General features: G+C 42.4%; 1 protein-coding gene across 4 annotated transcripts in view; it reads left to right on the forward strand.

Moving 5' to 3' along the window:
• The window catches only part of DNAH14 (dynein axonemal heavy chain 14), a 291,965-nt gene that overhangs the window by 132,001 nt on the left and 137,408 nt on the right, over positions 1 to 22,556 (forward strand). For all 4 annotated transcript variants that reach the window (XM_077340659.1, XM_077340670.1, XM_077340680.1 and 1 more), the window contains exons 36-41: positions 3,623 to 3,698; positions 9,918 to 10,135; positions 13,155 to 13,407; positions 13,800 to 13,908; positions 16,760 to 16,989; positions 20,064 to 20,180. In XM_077340659.1, the coding sequence (XP_077196774.1) occupies positions 3,623 to 3,698; positions 9,918 to 10,135; positions 13,155 to 13,407; positions 13,800 to 13,908; positions 16,760 to 16,989; positions 20,064 to 20,180 (1,003 nt within the window). The remainder of the gene's footprint in view (positions 1 to 3,622; positions 3,699 to 9,917; positions 10,136 to 13,154; positions 13,408 to 13,799; positions 13,909 to 16,759; positions 16,990 to 20,063; positions 20,181 to 22,556) is intronic.

A 22,556-nucleotide genomic window follows, 5' to 3' on the forward strand; every position in this document is an offset into this window, starting at 1 on the left:
GTGAAATGCACCCGAGAGTACTCAAAGAACTTTCCAGAGAACTTGCACAGCCCTTGTCCATCATCTTCGGAACCTCTTTAAGGACTGGAGATGTCCCGGAGGACTGGAAAAGAGCAAACGTTATTCCGATCTTCAAAAAAGGGAGGAAGGATGATCCGGGAAACTACAGACCAGTGAGTCTGACCTCTGTTGTGGGGAAGATAATGGAGCAGATATTAAAGGGAGCGATCTGCAAACATCTGGAGGACAATTTGGTGATCCAAGGAAGTCAGCATGGATTTGTCTCCAACAGGTCCTGCCAGACCAACCTAGTTTCCTTTTTTGACCAAGTAACAGGTTTGCTGGATCGGGGAAATTTGGTTGATGTCATTTACTTGGATTTTAGTAAAGCTTTTGACACGGTTCCCCATGATGTTCTGATGGATAAGTTGAAGGACTGCAGTCTGGATTTTCAGATCATTAGGTGGATAGGGAATTGGTTAGAGAACCGCACTCAAAGAGTTGTTGTCAATGGTGTTTCATCAGACTGGAGAGAGGTGAATAACGGGGTACCTCGGGGTTCGGTGCTCGGCCCGGTTCTTTTTAACATATTTATTAATGATCTAGATGAGGGGGTGGAGGGACTACTCATCAAGTTTGCAGATGACACCAAATTGGGAGGACTGGCAAATACTCCGGAAGATAGAGACAGAGTTCAACAAGATCTGAACACAATGGAAAAATGGGCAAATGAGAACAAGATGCAATTTAATAAAGATAAGTGTAAAGTTCTGCATCTGGGTCCGAAAAATGAAAAGCATGCCTACTGGATGGGGGATACACTTCTAGGTAGTACTGTGTGTGAACGAGACCTTGGGGTACTTGTGGATTGTAAACTAAACATGAGCAGGCAGTGTGATGCAGCAGTAAAAAAGGCAAATGCCATTTTGGGCTGTATCAACAGAGGCATCACATCAAAATCACAAGATGTCATACTCCCATTGTATACGGCACTGGTCAGACCACACCTGGAGTACTGTGTGCAGTTCTGGAGGCCTCACTTCAAGAAGGACGTAGATAAAATTGAAAGGGTACAGAGGAGAGTGACGAAGATGATCTGGGGCCAAGGGACCAAGCCCTATGAAGATAGGTTGAGGGACTTGGGAATGTTTAGCCTGGAGAAAAGGAGGTTGAGAGGGGACATGATAGCCCTCTTTAAGTATTTGAAAGGTTGTCACTTGGAGGAGGGCAGGATGCTGTTTCTGCTGGCTGCAGAGGAGAGGACACGCAGTAATGGGTTTAAACTTCAAGTACAATGATATAGGCTAGATATCAGGAAAACGTTTTTCACAGTCAGAGTAGTTCAGCAGTGGAATAGGCTGCCTAAGGAGGTGGTGAGCTCCCCCTCACTGGCAGTCTTCAAGCAAAGGTTGGATACACACTTTTCTTGGATGCTTTAGGATGCTTAGGGCTAATCCTGCGTTGAGCAGGGGGTTGGACTAGATGGCCTGTATAGCCCCTTCCAACTCTATGATTCTATGATTCTAAGATAGAAGACATGGTATTTGTGGGTAAGGAGCTTTTTAGCTCCAAGATGGGTAGAATGCACAATTACAGTCTCACAGTCAAATCCTTGGGAACAGCCCTTCACTCAACTTCTTACAGGCCCAAGTATTTCCCCAGGCACAGCTGCCATTAGCAGTAACACCACAGGTACCAACTTGCCAAGCACCAGCAGCTGGCCGATCACCTACCCTCTGCCCATCAACAATAAGGACCGACAGCCCAGTTCTCCCTACAAGAAGATGGGCAAAGGAGCATCTTCTCATGGCTAGCTGGGAAGGCATGTTTTCTGGATGGGCCTCATCTGTAGAAGTACAGCCATATCTGTAGATATTTAAATTTGAGGATTGGGTCCATTTGCACACAGAAGGAAGATTTTTCTACTGTCTCCAGATTTACAAAAGAAGAAAGAAAGAAAGAAAGAAAGAAAGAAAGAAAGAAAGAAAGAAAGAAAGAAAGAAAGAAAGAAAGAAAGAAAGAAAGAAAGAAAGAAAGAAAGAAAGAAAGAAAGAAAGAAAACAAGGGGAAAATAGAGGGGCATAAATCCCCCTCAGCAGAGGAGTATTGTCTATACGTGTATTGGCAACGTTTCTCTGTTGGAGCTGCTGGTGGAGTGAAGTGGAGAAGTTGGACTGAGAGGTTTCCTTCTAGAAGCCAGCAAAGTTGAGGCAGTGAGACTGAGGTTGGGTGGAATGATAAGGGAGCCAGCTCCATTGAGTGAAAAGGGTGGGGTCAGGTGTGTTGGGAGTGCTTCCACTGTCATCATCACCTTTGCTGTTGAGTCAGTGAGGCTAAAGTTCAGTGGGATAGGGGAGCTGCCTCATCTTCACTGCTCTTGAGGTGGCAAGGCTGGGGTTGGATCAGATAGGGTTATGTTGAGTGCAGCATTCAGAATGTCCCTGAGATCCAAACAAGATGGGATAACATCCTCATGATTTCTACAAGGATGCTAATGCCATTTTAAAATATTTTTAATGCTACATGGACATGATGCTGATTGGTCCCCTTGTTTTCCCTTCCTGCATCTTTTCAAATGCTGAAATAGCCAAGAGGAGAAGGTGTGGCCATTTTTGATGTTTGATAAACTGGAAAACAAAAGTGCATCACTGCAGACCCAATGAGGGTTGCACTGTCACAGCATTGTTAATCACTTTAAAACAGTAGAAGTATCCTCATAATAGCCATGAGGATGCCATTAGATTTAGTTGAGTCCTGAAAATGACTTATTCAATCAAATTTGGGCTTCTAGGTATATTATGCATGGCAGGAGTCTGCCCCAAAGACGTTTTTATTCTTGCACGTGGGATCGTGCAAAACCCATCATGTTATTTTTGATTATGCATGGCAGCCCCTCCTCACAGCATTGATTGTGTTTTTTCAGCATAGTATCTGAAACTACCTTTGTAACAACTTTTCTTGTGTGAGAATGCTCTTTTTTGATGCATAAATGTTAGCATGTTTTGATCTTCTCCCAACAGCCCCCTCTCTGCTTGCAGTCCCTTATCCACCAATGGGAGTTCAAGGCACCTGCTGCTGTTTTAAAACATTTTAGAAAAGGACATTTTAAAAGGGTTGACAAACAGACTGCAGTGAAAGCCAATCGATGCATAATAGCCCTTAGACAGAAACCATTTTGCCTTGACTTCATCTATTAAAATAAAACACATCTCAGTCTATTACATTATCATGTGACAAATCAGAGTTTAGTTGTGAACAGTATGTATACTTATTTTTTTAAATTAAATCACCTTTCCATAAGCTCAGGACAGTTTGCTATCTTTGTTTTAATTTCCAGATATATTGCCTTTTCTTTTATAATTGTATTTAATTATAATTGTGATTTGCTTTAAGAATCCAGGGACTGCATATATTGCTGACTTTTAAATCACATGTTGATAATTAGGGAATATCACAGAAGTAATTGGATTTGATCATACTTTCTATCATCCTGGCAATCCTGTTCCTGTAGAGATAAATTATTTAAAATTTTTATTGTAAATAATATTGTATTTTTAACATAAGACTATAATTTATATTGTCAGCATGTGCTATAACTGTTACAATTTCTGCTTTGCTAAAGCTCACTACAGTGATTTTGCGAGATATTGTTCTTGCTGAGGATGTCCTGCAATCCACAGAACATTCTTCTTTCCATTGTAAGTAATATAGCAGCAAATATTAGTGAAATTCCCTGTCCTGGATATAAGCTCTATAGGCAAGACAGGGAGGGAGAGCTTGGTGGTGATGCTGCATTATCCATCAGAGGGCATAGAATCAAATAAGTTAGAAAACATATCACAAAAGTGATATGGATGGAAATATTAGACCCTAAGAGTTCCTTAAAAGTGGGGGTATACTATCACTACCTCATAAAACCCTTGAAACTTCTCTTAACATTGAGAAAGAAAATAAAGGAGAGTAAAGCAGATAAGGTTATTATACTGGGAGGCTTAACCACCCTCACATTGATTGGATGAACATGTGCTTAAGTCATGCTGTAGAACTGAGATTTCTAGACATCATTAAAAATGAAGGAGTGAACTTCTGATAAAAGGATATCAGGGCAATTTGGAGTCTGCCCTTAAGTTTTAGCCTTAATAAAAGGGATTGATTATCACTTCCTGAACAATTTCCGATCTCAAAGTTATCAAATTTGTCTAACAAATAGGAAGATATTGCAGAGTAATCAATAACACTTGAAACCACGGTTAGAGTTGAATGTATAGTTGGCCAGGCAACATTAAATATACATCCATTCAGGATTATTCTATGCAATATGAGATTGTTGGTCTACTAACCTCTATAAGTAAGATATCACTAAATTAAGCTGTACCAGAAGGCTGTAGAATACTAAATGTGACATCAGTTTTTAAAAAGGGATCTGGAGGGGAACCAGGAAATTACAGGCTAATCAGCCTGTCTATCCCAAAAAAATTAGAAACTGTAATCAAAGATGGAGTTATTAGGCCCAAAGCTTCCTGAGGAACAATCAACATGGCTTCTGGAAAGGGAAGTCTTGCCTCACCAACCTTTTGGAGTTCTTTGTGAAAGTGAACAAGTATGTAGATAATGATAACCCCACAGACATTATATATATGGACTTTCCAAAGGCTTTTGTCATGGTACTTAACTGAAGATTCCTGATTAAACTTAGCAATCATGGCATAAGAGGACAGCTTCTTTTATGGACAGGAAGCAAAGAGTAGGAATAAATGGACAATACTCACAATGGAGACAAATGAGCAAAGGAGTCCCTCAAGGATTGGTATTGGGAAAGGTTCTATTTATACTATATATATAAATGATCTGGAACTGGGGGTGAGTGGCCAAGTTTGCAGATGAGACCAAATTATTCTGGATGAAGAAAACCAAAGCTGACTGCGAAGAACTGCAAGAGGACTTCCACATACTGAGTGAGTGGGTGACAATGTGGTGAATGTAGTTTAAAGTTGGTAAGTATAAGGTGATAAGTATTGGGACAAAAAATTACAAATTCAAATATAAGCTAGTCTGAACTTTCTGAGATTAAGAGGGGAAAAGATCTTGGGGTTTTAGTGAACAGCTAAATGTAAGTGTCAACCCAGTATGCTGCAATGGTGAAAAAAGCAAATCCCATGCTAGGGATCCTTAGGAAAGGGACTGAGAATAAAATGACCAATATTGTAATGCCCTTGTATTGTTCTATGCTGTGGCCTCATTACAAAGCTAGAAAAAGTACAGAGGAAGGCAACTGAGAAGATTAGGGGCCAGAGCACCTTCCCTATGAGAAAATGCTGAAGAGTCAGTTTTAAAAAGAAACAATTTAGGAGGGGGACATGGTAGAGGTTTAGAATGTGCAGGGGCAATATAATATTATATAAAATATTGCATAGGGTGAAGATAGTTGACAAAGAGTAATTTTTATTCCTCCTCCAAAATAGTAGAACACTAGATTATCCAATGAAATTGATGGGCAATAGTTTGAAAACAGACAAAAGAAAATACTATTTTACACACTGAGAGTGATAAAAAGGTGGAATTCATTGTCAGATGTAATAGTGATGGCCACAGGAATAAACAGTTTAAAAGGGAATTAGATAGATTCATGGATGATGAATCTATCCATGACTATTAGCCATGGTGGCTGAGGGAAATCTCTGGATTTAAAGACATTAGGCCCCTGAATCCCAGAGCCATGAGGCAACATTGGGGGAAGGCCTTGTCCTCTATACCCTGGTATTGGCCATCCAGAGGAACTGATTGGCTACTATGTGAGACAGAATGCTCAACTAGATAGACCACTGGTCTGCTCTAGCAGGGCTCTTCTTAGGTTCTCATCTAGCTCTTCCCTATGATGGATTCAAATTATAGAATATTTTGACATCTGTGGAAATGTTACTTAGCAGTCTTATTAAAATGTGCTTCAGTCTATGCTTGTCATGAACCCCGATTCATGCCATCTAAGTTTCGTTTCTCATCAGCCTGGTGGATCCGAGGCCATAAACCTGTAAATCTGTCTGTAGGCTCCAAGCCTCCCTTTCTTTTGCCAGTAGGAGTTTTCCGCTGTTGATGTATCAATCTCACTATAAGTGTCCTTGTGGAGACATGGTAACAACTTAGATTAGATTCCTGGCCATCTGGTGCCCTGTGAATCGACTCACCTTTGCTGCCCTTTCGCTCTCCCGCCAAAATGCCTTTGTACCCCTCCCTTATGAACAGGGCTCTATATCTGCCCTGGGTTTCCCATTGCTCTTTGTTATTATCAAGATCTTTGCTTAGGAAGATCTTGGCTTGCTTTAGCGTTCTGTGGACTCTGTTTAATAAAGCTCTCTTTGGATTTACAACTACCTGTTGGATCTTGGATGTGTCTTTATCACGGACTCTGCAGGCTAGGCTCAGCCTGGTTCCTGACAAGGCTATGCTATTTTGTTCATAAAAATAACCATTATTACAATGTAAGGCATTCGAGACAATAGTTATGTGAAAATAAGTAATTTAGGATATTGCCTGAAGTAACAATTGAATTGCTTGCTACCCTACACCATGATGTTTTAAAACCAGCATCATACATTTATCTGTAATATTAATTGAGTAGTCATCTGCCCATAGTTCCTAAAGCAGCGGTTCTCAACCACTCTGTCACCGTGACCCCAACTGCAGTAGGGTCTGCGGGGGCAGCATGCACATGTAGGCAGTGTGCACATGCAAGCTTGTGCATGCGTTCACACAGGTGCCCAACAGTTGGGGCAGCATGGAGGCGGCCATAGCAATGGCACTGCTGCTGCCAACCGCTGCCCAACACCGCCTGCCACTGCTGCCTGCCGCATCCACTTGTGGCTGCTGCTGCCAGTCACTGCTGCCCCCAGCTGCCGCCGTGGCAGCAACCAACCTGGGCTTATTCTGCACTTAGTTTGTTTATTCCATTGTCAATCCTATTGAATTCAGATCTATTTGAACTTGGGTCTTCCTCTTTCCCCCCCTCCCCATTGAAATAGAAAAGTGTTCTGCACATGGTTAGGGTAGTTCAGAAGATGAGGGAGCCAAGCACAGTGGGACCCTCTTTATTTCTTTCTGTCTTTTCTTGGAGGGGGGGGGAGAGGGTTGGAAAAGATAGGGGAGGGAGAAAAAATATCTAGAAGTAGAAGTTGAGAGAAATGAGGGGCTTAAGACTGCTGGACGGGGCGCCCTCCGCCTCTCCCCCTGTGCCGGCTGTTTGTCCCCCTTGGCCAATCAGGGCGTCTCTACCACGGAGTCATGCTTTTCTCAATTCGATTCCTCCAATAGCAAGGGTTATTTCAACTGCTAAATATAACAGCATAAAGGTAGGATGACTCCGGATCAATCATGCCTGTTGCAGAGGGAATATTTAAATCGGACAAAATCAAAACAAAAATTGCATTCTGTGTAGCTGGCAGGAACTGAATTGAACTGGGACTGAAAAGCTCCGTGCAGTTTACAGCCTGGGAACCCCACAGAAGGGGCCAGGCGATCCCAAATGGGAGCACCACCCCTAAGTAGAGAACCACTGTCCTAAGGGAACTGTTTCTCCCACCTCTGATGCATTTTCCCATGAAGGAGATCATATGAAGGAGGAAGGGAAAATTGTTACCTCAGTTGTCATCGTTGTGAGCAGAACTAAGTGAGATTGCTCATTCACACATCATATTTACCTTATTAAATGATTTAAATTCTGATTAAAAAAACCTTTGGTCTCTATCTATGTCTTGTCTGTGAAGTAAAACATTTCCAAATCAGAGGTCTCTATGTACCTCACATATAAGTACAGCTTTACTCTAGCAGATAAGACCTTTAGGAAGCACATACTACCAATCCTTATTTTAAATCTTGTGTCCCCCTTTCTATTTGATTGTGGGCAGTTGGAGTACAAAGAATTTATAGGGAGGCCAGAGTGGGAACTCAGTATTCTTCAACCCAGTAGGCAGTTGCCTCAGAGCCTCTACCATAACCCTATAGCCACCACATAAGAGAACTCAGGGTCATATTTGTTTCAAATTTGTTGGCTCAAAAATGTTTGAATAAGAAATATGCTAAATGCAAGCATAAAACGAGTAATTCAGATAACTACTTTTTCAGCCTGATATGCTTCAGTGGAGAATGTTTCCAAATATCCAGTAAGCAAACAGGTTATATATAAGATAAAATATGGCCAGAGACTGGTGTTTAAAAGCTGTTTTATGGGAGTAAGCTTAGCAGTAGGGTTGTCCAATTCAGCTGTCAAAGTGGCTGTTCCCACCTGTAGCAGCCGGCGCTGTGCCACGGGGCAGGGGAAGGTTGTACAATTCGGCAGCTGAAGCATCCGTTGCCGCTCGTAGCAGTCAGCGCTGTGCCACGGGGAGGGGGGAAGGCGCGGGTGGCGGCACAACAGCGGGAGCACACATGCAGGCATGGAGCTCTGTGCCTGCGTGTGTGCATCGACTGGTGCGCCGGCACCTCCCCCCTCCCCACGGCACAGTGCCAGCTGCTATGGGTGGGAACAGCCGCTTTGACAGCTGAATCGCACAACCCTATTAAACTATCAATGAAGGAAAGAGTAAAGCCACCTTAAGACTAGGGATATTTTGATACCAACCAGTTCAGTCCATAGTATATTTGCTGGTCATGAACCAATACCAAATTTTTCATTGAAAAGTTTGAGCCTGTTCATCATTTTACTTTTCATTGTTCGAACAGTACGGCACAATGCAATTGACAGTATTTCATAGATTTATATTCTCACACAGTTCAATGAGCATCCCACTTTCCCCTCTCCCAACAGACCTTTTATGCTACACGCCACTTGGCAATTGACCATATAAATAAACAATGAGATAATCAATCAGCCAGTGATAATCAGCCAGTGAGTTGATGCCAATAGATTGTGAATCAGAAATACCGTCCGATCCACAATCAGATGTCACAATTGGTAATCTTACTCTACTGTCTCCAAATGATGATCTCAGACTTTCTATTGAAAGACATTGGCCAATCTTGGACAGGTGTTCATTGCCAAAATCATGGACTCAGTCTGGCCAGTAATTTTTGCAATTATCATTTAGTGAGACTTTTGCTAAAACCAGCAGTGGTTTGAAGATCACTACACACAATGACAAGTATAAAACAAGGCAAGATAGAAATTCCTTTTTATTCATCTCTCAACCAATTCCCTTATGGTGGAAACCATGCAGGAAAATTAAAATAATGGTACTAACTCTGCATCAGTTGACCCAAAAGGGAGAAAATCAGATCTGATTGGAAGGAAAGGTTACTCTTTATCGGCATTCATGTAAAAAAAGTGCTAATTGCCAGACCATTTGGAGCAGGTATCTATTATTTCTAAGGGAATTTACCTCTCTTTTTCTTAGATTTAGCCCCATAAGAAAATACGTTGGCAAAGACAGTTTTGGCCAAAGCCCAGTTGTGTTTCTTCTTTAAAATCTTATGTTAAGTCTTACAACCCCCTATTGTAGACAACACTGATACCAGCTTGAGATTTGCCAACATGTTATGGGACATTGCTAAAATTGATGCATTGCTAAAATTAGGGTCTCAGTCCCTTAAGAATACTTGGAGATGCTCTAAGCAAATGTCTTAACTATAATGCTGTAGAAAGGAGGGACTGCTGGATCAGACCAGTGGTCCATCTATTACAACAAATTCCTTCACACAGCAGCCAACCACTTTACCTTGAGGGCTAAGAAATATGGCATAGAAGCCATCTGTAGGATTACCACTTCAAGAATGGTAACCCCATGTACAGCTCCCCTAAGTAACTACATGGGCACAGATAACTACTTGGTTAATTTAGTTAACAGGTAATTACAACCCTGCTTTCTATTTTATTTGTTGTCATCTTTCTACATACAAAGCAAATTCTGAAGCTCTTTTTTTTTTTACAGCTGAATCTAATATTGATTGGCAGTGGATTGTCTTGGATGGCCCAGTAGACCCAATGTGGATAGAAAACTTGAATTCTGCATTAGATGACTCCAGAACATTGTGCCTTGCTAACAGTGAACGAATCTACCTATCATCAGGAATTAGAATGATATTTGAAGTAGACAGCCTCTCTCAAGCCAGCCCTGCTACTGTTAGTAGATGTGCCATGGTTTATGTGGTAGGTTTCTTAAAGGGAAAAGAAAGAAAAAGGGGGATTCTATAATTTTTGTTCCTGGTTGATTTTATATATTTCCTTTTATTTAAGATATTAATCAAGTAGAATCATGGAATCATAGAGCTGGAAGGTACCTCTAGGATCATCTAGTCCACCCCTTGCAGAATGCAGGATATTCACAACTACTGGCCTATCCACAGTGTCCCCAATTCCATGCTCAGATGATGCTTCCCACAAAACCAGAATCCCTAGCCACTCTGGCCAGGAATAAATTGCCTCCCCACTCCAACGTGGTGATCGGCATTTCACTGGGCATGCAAGAAAGGGTCACAAGAGCCAAGCCCCAACACAGTACCTTCTGCCCATCCACCCACTCATAATCTGCCTAAGTTCACAGAATCAGCATTTCTGTCAGGTGGCTATCTAGCCTCTGCTTTAAAACTTCCAAAGAAAGAGAACCCACCACAACCTGAGGAAGCCTGTTCTGCAGAGAAACCACTCTGTCAAGAACTACTTCTAGATGTTTATCCGAAAATTCTTTGGAATTAATTTCATCCCATTGGTTTCGGTCCAATCTTCTAGGACAACAGGAAACAACTCTGCTCCATCCTCTATGTGACAGCCCTTCAAATACTTGAAGATGGCCATCATATGACCTCTATGTAATCTCCTCTCCATGCTAAACAGACCAAGCTCCCTCAACTTTTCTTCTTACATCTTGGTCTCCAAACCCCTCACTTTTTGTTGTCCTCCTCTGGACATACTCCAGTTTGTTTACATCCCTCTTCAATTGTAGTGCCCAAAACAACACAGTACTCTGAGGTCTAACCAGAGCAGAGGAAAGTGGTACCATTACCTTGTGCGACACTATACTATCTGGACACTATACTGCTTTTGATACAGCCCCAAATTCCATGTGCCTTTATAGGCACCGAGTGAAACTGCTAACTCATGTTCAGTGTATGATCCACTAAGACCCCTAGATCCTTTTCACACATACTATTGCCAAGACAGGTCTCCCCCATCATACAATGATGCATTTCATTTTTCCTACCTAAACACAGAACTTTACATTTTTCACTATTGAAATTCATTTTAGCCCAGTTTTCCAGTCTGTCATGATCATCCTGTATTCTCCTTCTGCCTTCTGCTGTGTTTCCTACCCCTCCCAGTTTAATATCACCTGCAAATTTAATAGGAACCCCTCTATTCCTTCATCCAAATCATGTATAAATATGTTGAACAACACAGGGCCCAGGACAGATCCCGGAGGCATTCTACTTGTCACTCCTCTCCAAAAAAATTATAAGCACCCTTTGGGTGCAATCCACCTAACAGTAATAGGATCCATACCACATTTTACCAACTTGTCAGTAAGTATCATGTAGAACCTTATCAAAAGCTTTACTGAAATTGAGATAAACTATATCCACAACATTCCTCTGATCTAACAAGGTAGCAACTTTCTAAAAAAAAGAGATTAGTCTAACATGACTTGTTTTTGAGAAAGCTGTGCTGACTCTTAGTAATCACAACCATTTGCTGTAGCTGCTCAAGGACCGACTGTTTATTTGTTCTAAAATTTTGCCAACTATGGATGTCAAGTTGATGGGATGGTAGTTACCTGGATCCTCATTTTTCCTCTTCTTGAAGATAGAGATATCTGTCCGCCTTCAATCTTCTGGCACTTATTGTGTTCCCCAAGAATTGTCAAAAATAATGGACAGAGGTTCAGAGATTACATCCACAAGTTCTTTTAGTACCTTTGGATGCAATTCATCTGGCCTTAGCTTCATTTAAAGGCAAGGTGTTTATGGATTTGCCCTCCAGTGATCCTAGTCCCAAAACTTTGGAGAGCATTATCTCAGGAGCTGACTGCTAGCTCCGCTGAGTAGGCCTTTGTACTATAAAAGGCTCTTGCTTGCCAGAGGAGCACACCTTTGGCGCACGCAGTACTAACAAAACCCAAAGGACTCTTGGGGTCTGGATTAAACCAGAATACTCTGTAAGGAGCCTAGAGCAAGAGCTAAAGGAATCTTGCCTGTTGGCTTTTTGCCTGAGGATCAAGCCGAAGGTTTCAGTGAAGTGTAGGACTCTTTGTGGAGCAGTTCAGATGAATCAAAGTGGCATGAAGACTGAAGAAGGTTGCATAGTGACATGTACCATCTGCAGAATGGTGATTTTGATCACCACAATTTCCTCAAGGTAAAGGGAATCGCACAACAATAAGCTTGGATATCTGGTATATCTGATTAACTGGCCACCCTAATTCCAAATGACTTTTAGATAATAAAGCTTTTGTTGTATCTTCAAAAACAGCAGGAACATACATATATGATGAGTAGCATCAAGACATGTATAATGTCTTGGTACATCTTGGAGGGCCCAGATCCAGCCTGTGCTGAGGCAGCTGCACCAGTTGCCAATTGCTGCCCGGATCCGGTTCAAGGTTTTGGTATTAACCTTTAAAGCTTTACGTGAATTGGGACCCACATACTTGAGGGACCACCTATTGCCCTATGTCCCCCGCAGGGCGCTATGCTCTGCGGGGGGAAATCTATTGGTCATTCCCGGCTGTAGAGAAGCGCGCCTAGCCTCAACCAGGGCCAGGGCTTTTTCGGTCCTGGCCCCCACCTGGTGGAATGAGCTCCCGGGTGAGCTGTGGGTACTGCGGGGTTTGTCAGTTTTCTGCAGGGCCTGTAAAATTGAGTTCTTCCGCCAGGTTTATGGTTGAGGCTGGGGTCTGCGAGGTAGACCCTCAGGGGGTCTGAAGTATACATCACCTCCCCCCATTCTCTATCACCTTGGGAGGTGGGAGTAGATTGTGATTGGCTGCCGACATGTTATGTTATGATTTTAATGTCTTTTAATGGGGTTTTAATTGGGTTTTTTAAGAAAACTGTCACCCGCCACAAGCCTACCCAGGGAGTGGCGGGAAATAAATATAATAACAACAACAACAACAATAATGAAATATAAATAAGAATATATTTCTGAAAATGTTTGTTTTATTTGTTAACAGGATCCAGTTGAACTGGGATGGGAGCCATATGTCAAGACATGGTTAAAAAGAATTTCTTCAGTAATATCAGAAAATGACATTGAGTATCTTGAAAGTTTATTTCAGTTAAGCATGAAAAGAGGGCTAGAGTTTTTGGATAAAAATAAGAAAATGCAAATATTTTCTGTACATCAGATGGGCATTGCAATGAATCTGTGCAGAATTCTTGGTTCATTTATTAATATAATAAAAGCAAGTGAAGGATTACAATGCAGTAAGTAAATTCATTCTAAGAATAATGTGTAATGTATATTATGTATATTATGTAGTGTGTCAAGTTTCGTAGAAAGTTTCTGTGATGAAGTTGGTGGCATAAAAATGTCTGTGTTTGTTGCAGCAAAAACAAAAAGTCCTCTGGCTCTTTAAAGTTTAACCAATTTGTTATGCCATATACTTTTGCATTACTTCATTTCTACATTAGAAGCAGCAACCTAGAGTTTTGGTACATTTAGAGCTTTGAAGGAGGTTAGAAGCAAAATAGAAAACATTACCTTTTATTAATTGTACTTGAAGTAATCATAGTATCAAATTAGTCGCATAGAAAGTCATAATTGTCAATTGTAATTGCATTTGTTATTTCATGATGCTGCTTATGTTATTTTTAAGGTCGGAAAGAGAAACATGGTTCTGTGACCTCTTCATTTATGAGCCAGATTAGTTCTTCTCATTTTTTTGAAATCACAGCATTTTCTGGAATAGAATCATCAAATAAAAAGTAAGCAATAAGTGTGCATAACAGATTATCAAATACCTATGAAATCATTTTACAATTACTTTGCCAAAAGGTAATACAAATGGATAGCTATGTTTGTCTGAAGCAGAACAAAGTTTGAGTTCAGTCGCATCTTTAAGAAAAAGTTTGTTGGTCTTAAAGATGTCACTGGACTAAAACTTTGTTTTGCCAAAATAGACAGATTTCTAATCATATCACTTGATGTTCTGAGGCATACTATATCTATAACTCTCAAATACGGATTACTCAAGATTGTTTCCAAATTTCATCTGATGCAGAACATTTCTCTACCTGCCTTTTCCCCTAAACTCATCACAGCTGCAGAGAGAATATTACATTCATTAGATACTTTATTATATTGACAGGACTGAATTCTTATAGAAATCAAACTTTGTTATTGGGGCCCTAGAAAGGGTGAGCCAGCCTCCTTTCAATCCATTTCCTGCTTTGTTGCAGCTATCCAAACCTCGGACAGAGAATCTTCTTTGCCCTATCCACCAGACATCTGTGGCCATTCCCTGAGGGCACAGAAGTCATGTCAGCAGGGTTCTCCAGGGAAGTTCCTCTGGTTGAGATTTGTTGGGCAACAACCGGGATGAGAGAAGATATGTTTATGGGACATTGCACCTTGAACTTGCATATTAGAGCTGACACTCAATTTACAACAGTGCTTCTTACTCCCTTTTCAATTGAGGGACTTGACCCCCCCCCTAATAGGTCAGCTCACTAAGGTCCCAATGTGGAGCTGCAAAGCAAGATGGATGATGAAAACATAATTGCTTTCCTGTAACTGTTGTTCATTGATATTATGTGTGTAGACACATATTCCCTCCCTTCCTACCCCAGTGTGAGCCCTCAATGAACTTGACCTTAGGGCTCTTTTAGAGAGCGTAAAGTGTCTTTAATTGCATATTATAATATGGGTTTGCAACAGCAAAGGAAACTGGAGGACGGGGACACTCTGCTCTGACAAGATCAGCGGGAAACTTCATGCATGACTGCACTGGCAGGCAGTGGAGCTGTTGCTGGTTGCTTTCAGACTCTCCCCAAGTTGCAAAATCATCAGGTTATGCCAAGAGATGAGATGACACTGCTCCCACTTCTGAGGGTCATCTCTCACCTTCAGGGTTATTCCTCTCAATTGATCTGACTCTGCTGCTGTTGTAATTCCTATGGAATAATCACAGTGACCCAGAGAGGTCCCCAGTCCAGGGGATGTTGTCAATTCTCTACTGGGTCTTGTTGTTCTTCAGGGCAAATGCAGTCTTCCTTTCCCTGCCGTTGGCCAGTTACAACTAACTTTCCCAGCTCCAGCTCTGGTAAGTGGGGATGTAGAATGGTGTTTTATCACCCATTGGTTGGAGATCCTGTTGGATGTGAAAAATGCTCCAGAAAATACTGGAGGGAGTTCTAGGGAGGTTGGGGGTGGAGGTGCTGCTCTGTCCCAGAGTAAACAGCTCTGTATCCTGCAGGACCTGATTTAATGCCAATCCTGGCCTTTTCTGGGGTATTACAGAGGCTTTTTGGCCTGGTAAGGGTTAATAATGATGCAGGATTTCCACCTTTTCATTTCTAAAATACTGTTTTCTGCAGTACATTTGTTTGTTTAATGCCCATTCCAGACCGTTCCAAGCCAATCCAGCCTGTTATGGCTTTTACCCACTCCCAGTGGTTTGTGCCTTTCTGTTAGGGTGGTTCAGACTTCTTCAGCCCCTATCATTCTGGAGAGTTGCTGAAGTGGTGGAGTTTCCTGTTTTTGTTATTAGCTGTGTTCTGAGACAACAAATCAGTTCACCTTTGTGAATTCTGTGCAGGCACACTTGGGCCTGTCCTGGCACAGGTCTGCCACTGGGAGGAGCTAGCAAGCTTGCAAGAAATATCTTTTATACTAGGAACAAAGCTGCAGTTGGTATTACTAGCATCCCCATATTGAAGAGCCAAAGGCCGATATATATATTATTCAACAGAGGCTGAATTTCACAGTTTGGACATTCATAACATTCACATTCAAAAGTGAGGACAACCATTGAGGAAGATTATTATTTGAACATGGGACATATCTAGATACCGTTCTGGTTGGATCCTATACAAGAATAAACACGAATGAAGAACCTTTTATTTCATGTATTCTGTATAATTTTACTACATCTATAGTAGCCTTGGGATAGTTTTTTTTCTCTTGTACTGTATTCACTACAAACCATCCCATCCCACTTGTCTATATTTACAGTCACATTAGTGGCAACTCACCATCCCAAGGTTGATACAGAGGACCTTGATCTAGTGTTCCATCCAGGTGAATTTGAATGCTAGTATGACTTTTGGGGCCTGGATTCATGACATCAAGATATTCAGACACTTCCCTGTGGGGCTGGGGTGTGCTTTGTGATATCCAAATGGCCAAGGGTTCTTGGTCCCAAGCCAAATGTATGTATGTATGTATGTATGTATGTATGTATGCATGCATGCATGCATGCATGTATTTATTTATTTATTTATTTATTTATTTATTTATTTATTGTATTTCTATACCACCCTCCCCGAAGGCTCAGGACGGTTTACAGGAAACAACAAAATAGTACAGGTAACATCATTCAAGTAACAGTAAGGTGGTAACAACAACAATAACAACATTTACATAATAAATTGGTTAGACGTGTTTTTTATTCAAATGAAAGCTAGGAATTCAGAAGTCGAATATGACATATTTAGGAAGGTGCTGCCTTCAGTGCCTCCGTCAGCAACAGACCTTCATGCACATGGTGCAGAACATACCTGATTTTTGGCAGTGGAGTTCAGGAACATCATGTATTTCTTTTCTTGTTAATTTTAGTGGAGAGCACTCATGGTTTTGGCAGAAGCAACCAAGCAAACTATTTGTATTGTTGGGAAAACTTTTCATATTTGCATTTACTTGGGCCTTTGGAGGGATTTTAAAGCGAGAAGATGAACATGAGGGTGAAACGCTGATTGGCATAAACACTACCCATGATGATCTTGCAAATCTAACCCGAGACTTCAATTTCCTTGTTCGGGATATATTTGAAAGTCAGCCCCCTGCTAGTAAGTTCTAATATTTTGTTCTTGTCATTGTCACAATATTTAATTGCATATAATGTGTTAATACAGGATTAATTTTAAACAATGAATCGAGTTTGAAAAGTCAAAAATCTTTCTAATCCTATGACATTAAACATGAAGCCTGTGGGCCAAATGTTGCCTAACTGACCCAGGGGGGCATCCTAGTTAGCCAGATCACATAAACTGGAATGAAAGTATGGCCTAACCATTTGCCTGTTGCAGCCATAATGACAAAAATAAAATAGATTTGAACCTGTAAGGACTTACGGTGGGAGGATCTCTTTTCCCCTCTGCCATTACTTCCTTTGTCCCTCCCTTGAAAGCCCTCGTAACCTCTCTTATTTTACTGCTTCCTTCCTTCTTTCTTTTCCTCCCAGCAGCAAATTTACCTTTCATCTTTGGTCTTCTGTGCAGTTCCATGTTGGACTGTGAATGTACAGGCCAACAGCAGGGAAGAACTGCTCTAAAAGACTGAAAAGGTACTCCTCCCCCTGAGCACACGGCGAGATTTTTCCTGATGAAATGATCACATGCCATGAGCAATGAGTCCCATTTTCACTCCCTTAAGACAAAGTTTTGTTCGAGGTATGAGCTTTTGTGTGTACCACACATCTTCAAATACAATGTATCCAAGGAAGTGTGCATGCACATGAAAACTCATACCTTGAATAAAACTTTGTTGGACTTAGAGGTGCTACTGGACTCTAAATTGGTTCTGCTGCTTCAGACCAACACAGCTACCCACTTGAATCAATTTTCACTCATTTCTCTTTTTGCCACTAATCAGAGTGGTTTGTCTCTAGTTTTCTCTCATTTGTCTCTACTATTCTGTTGCTGTCAAGTTCGTTCTTTAGAATCTTGATGGTACACAAACTAATGAATATTTATTGTGTTTTCTCAGCCTTGAGGCACAAGTTGGAGCATGCTGGCAATGTCAATAGACCCTCTCATTTTAAGGATGTGCTTGGGGAGAAGGTGCTTTCTGGCTCATACACCTCAGCAGCTGTGCTGCCCTAGCCTGGCACACGCAGGGTTAGTGCAAGGGCAAGCACGTTTACAAAGTCAAGCAAGTTCAAAGCTCATATCAGAGAGTAGTCAAAAGTCCAGTCTGGGTCTTATCAGGAATTGCTAGTGGGTGAAGTCCAAAGGAGAACCGAAAGAGTTGTCAAGCTGGGAATCTGTGGAGCATTCAATCAAAGCGTAGTCTAGTTGGGTGAAGCAGGGTCAAGTCGGGAATCAGTCAAGCAGAGCTTTGCCGAAGCGTCGGGGAGCAAGAAACCAGTCAAGGCAACAGGTGGACATGTGCACAAAGTTGCAGCCACACTGGGAAGCACTTCGGCTGTGCTTAAGAACAAGCTGAGCTTTCACACCTGGCACTCAGCCTTCCTCCGATGAATGAGCCCCACCTGAGCCCAACCTAGCCTGTTGCTGTAGTCTAAGCCGAGCACTTTGCCTGCGTGTTGCCAATGTTGTCCTCCTGCATTCCCTCCTGCGCTCTGGAGATGAGTCTGGGCTGTTCAGGGGTGTTGCTGCAGGCTGAGGTAATGCTGGTGCAGAGGGCATGGTGCTTGTCTGGCTGGGACCTGGTTGTGGCTCCCTATCAGGACTTGTCTCTCTAAGCAGCACCCTGCTGCTTTGCTCCAGCTCCTCCACTTCTTCCTCCGAGGGAGCTGGCAGAATCTCAGGCAGTGGTGCAGAGGCACCCTCTGGAGACGGGGCCATGACAGCAGCTAAACCATATGCAATGTGGGAGCCATGTTTTCTGCCAGAGTTGCTATCATCCTAACACTTGGTGCCAGCCTCAGATCTACCTACATGTCAATCCAGAACTTTGGGCCCATTGGATTCATACCATAGTGCTTCAGAACTGAAAATAAAGAATGCCTGGTTCAAGAAAAAGCACCTAGACCAAGGCCCAACTTTGCCTCAACCCAAGCCCTCTTCAATTCCATAACTCTCATACCAGAAACTGACCTTCCATGAGGAACCAGTACTGGCTCCATTACACACTGTCACCTGACCTGCACAACCCCAATGGTATTCCTTGGCTCATGGTCTCCATACTGATACTTACTTTACTAACCTATGCTGCTGAATTGGGTGACTTCTACCCACACCAACAGCTGATTCCTCAGGCTGATTCTGTTTTAGTCTGACTGCATCCTTCCCCAACGTCAGCACATTTTCCCTGAGCAGTAATATCAGGGCTCTCTCAGCCTCACCTACTTCACAGGGTGTTTATTGTGGGGACACAGGTGATTGTAAGCCACTTTGAGACTCCTAGCAAAGGAAAGCAGCATATAAAAATCAATTCTTCCTCTATTCAAATTAAAAGAGAAGACTGTGGTGTTCAGCTTCCATTGCATTATTTATCATGGCATGATGTGATAGAAGAATTTATCAAAGTTGTGAATTTTCTGCATAACCTTTACAGTTGATGGGATATTTGGACGTTTTTGAAACAGGGCATGGAGATTTAGTTTATTGTAATGCAGTTAGATAGCTAAATTGTAGAAACTTGCTAAAGAGATTTACTGAGCAGCTTCCACAGATCAGGGCCTTTTTGGAATTAAAGAGTTCTGAGACACCCAGTTTATTGGACCCTTCGCTGCACTAGTTCATACTCCTGTATGTTTTACTGCTTTGACAAGAAATCTCAACATTGTTTTGTTGTTATCAGCCATTTAGTTGCGTCTGACTGTTGGCAATACCATGGCACAGCTACTGCCACGATCCACAATCCCACACCACCTCGCTCAGACGTGCAGTGTTGTGGCTGATGTCCACCTTGATTGCATCCAGCCACCTCACTCCTTGTCGGCCTGGTTTCCTTTTTCCACTGACCAATCATTTATGATGTTTAGGAATCTCATTTATACAGCGTAACTCAAGCTCATGTTTACCCAGTCAATATGAGGGCGAATGAAGTCTCCTCTCCATTTCAAGATCAGATTATACACCTAGCACATGTATCCTCTATACCAAAACTATTTTGGATTGATATTTCCAAGATTCTATTTCTATACATAATTCTTTTTTTTTGTTCATAATTTCAGATATTCAGTTTCCAGCAGGAGACAGAACTGCTTTTGATTACTTTGTAGATCTGCAAACAGGAGAATTTGTAACATGGGGAGAATTAGTTCCTTCTACACAATATCTTATTCAGCAAGGTAAGAATAGCTGCTGTTTATCCAGTATTATAAATTCAGGTGTGTAGCTGTGTTGGTCTGAAGCAACAGAAAAAAGTTTTAGTTCAGTGACACCTATAAGATCAAGGAAATTTTTTTCAAGATATAAATTTTCATGTACATAGAATCATAGAATCATAGAATAATAGAGTTGGAAGGGACCACATGGGTCATCTAGTCCAACCCCCTGCACTATGCAGGACACTCACATCCCAAACGCTCATCTACGGTAACCTGCCACCCCTTTGCCTTCACAGAATCAGCCTCTCCATCAGATGGCTATCTAGCTTCTGTTTAAAAATTTTCAAAGATGAAGAACCCACCACCTCCAGAGGAAGCATGTTCAACTGAGAAACCGCTCTGTCAGGAATTTCTTCCGGATGTTTAGATGGAATTTCTTTTGAATTAATTTCATCCCATTCGTTCTGGTCTGTCCCTCTGGGGCAAGAGAGAACAATTCTGCTCCATCCTCCATATGGCACCCTTTTAAATACTTGAAGATGGTTATCAGATCCCCTCTCAGTCGTCTTCTCTCCAGGCTAAACAGACCAAGCTCCCCCAGCCTTTCTTCATATGTCTTGGTCTCCAAACCCTTCACCATCTTTGTTGCCCTCCTCTGGACATGTTCCAGTTTGTCAACTTCCCTCTTCAACTGGGGTGCCCAAAACTGAACACAGTACTCCAAGTGAGGCCGAACCAGAGAAGAGTAAAGCGGTACACAAAGATGTAACTGACAAAATGTGAATAACCATGAAAACTTATTCTTTGAATAAAATTTTGTTGGTCTTAAAAGTGCCACTGGACTCAGATGCCTCTGTTGATACAGCCCAAAATGGCATTTGCCTTTTTTACCGCTGCATCACACTGCCTGCTCATGTTTAGTTTACAATCCACAAGTACCCCAAGGTCTCGTTCACACACAGTGTTACCTAGAAGCGTATCCCCCATCCAGTAGGTATGCTTTTCATTTTTCTGACCCAGATGCAGAACTTTACACTTATCTTTATTAAATTGCATCTTGTTCTCATTTGCCCATTTTTCCATTGTGTTCAGATCTCGTTGAACTCTGTCTCTATCTTCCGGAGTATTTGCCAGTCCTCCCAATTTGGTGTCATCTGCAAACTTGATGAGTAGTCCCTCCACCCCCTCATCTAGGTCATTAATAAATATGTTAAAAATTACCAGGCCGAGCCCGGAGCCCTGAGGTACCTCGCTACTCACCTCTCTCCAGTCTGATGAAACACCATTGACAACAACTCTTTGAGTGCGGTTCTCTAACAAATTCCCTAGCCACTTAACTATCTGAAAATCCAGATTGTAGTCCTTCAACTTATCCATCAGAACATCATGGGGAACCTTGCCAAAAGCTTTACTAAAATCCAAGTAAATGACATCAACCGAATTTCCCCGATCCAGCAAACCTGTTACTTGGTCAAAAAAGGAAACCAGGTTGGTCTGGCAGGACCTGTTGGAGACAAATCCATGCTGACTTCCTTGGATCAGATGTCTTTATACTAACGCCCGAAGCATGGGCAATAAGAAGGAAGAGCTAGAACTTCTCATGCTGATGGAAAGGTATGATCTAGTAGGCATCACAGAAAGTTGGTGGAATGATTCTCATGACTGGAATGTAATGGTGGATGGATATGAACAGTTCAGAAAAAACAGAATAGATCGAAGAGGTGGAGGAGTGGCACTGTATGTGAGGAAAGGACTTACCTGTCAGGAAATTCTAGTGAAGGAGAGCATATCTACAGTGGAAAGCATCTGGGTGAAAATAAGCAAGGGGAAAACAAACAGTGCAGTGGTTGGTGTCTGCTACCGACCGCCTGACCAACGAGAGGATGTCGATGCTGCACTTTGTGAGCAGTGGATAGAGGTGGCGAGGATGATAGAGACTGAGCTTGTGGAGTATAAGGCCTACATCCGCTGACAAGAGGCGGCCAGACTCCTGCAATGCTCCAAATTTGATCAGCAGCTGACGGCCCCTAGGCCCCTGGCGGCCCCTCCTGCACTTGCGGCCGTCCTCAACCAAGAACGCTGCCGCCAGCAGAGCCTGTGCCACGAATGCGGGGGCAAGGGGCACTTCGCCTCCGTCTGCTCCACGCGCCTTGCAAAAAGTAAGTTTGCCGCCCCACAGGACCGAGGGAAGCCGTGCCCTCCCACTGATCGTGCCCGCCCTACAGACAAGCCTGGGGGTAAGTCGAGCGGCCTGTGAGCGCTCCTAGCCCCGGTAGGAATGGCCGAGGACAAACAGGGGGCGCAGCGGACCAGCCCGGAGCCGCAGCTGTCGGAGGGCTCGGGAAACGAGGACGGTCCGCCCAGTCGGGTGCCCCTCTGCAAACCCTCTTCATCGGC

Source organism: Paroedura picta, chromosome 1 (assembly GCF_049243985.1).
Source record: "Paroedura picta isolate Pp20150507F chromosome 1, Ppicta_v3.0, whole genome shotgun sequence".
Classification (NCBI taxonomy): domain Eukaryota; kingdom Metazoa; phylum Chordata; class Lepidosauria; order Squamata; family Gekkonidae; genus Paroedura; species Paroedura picta.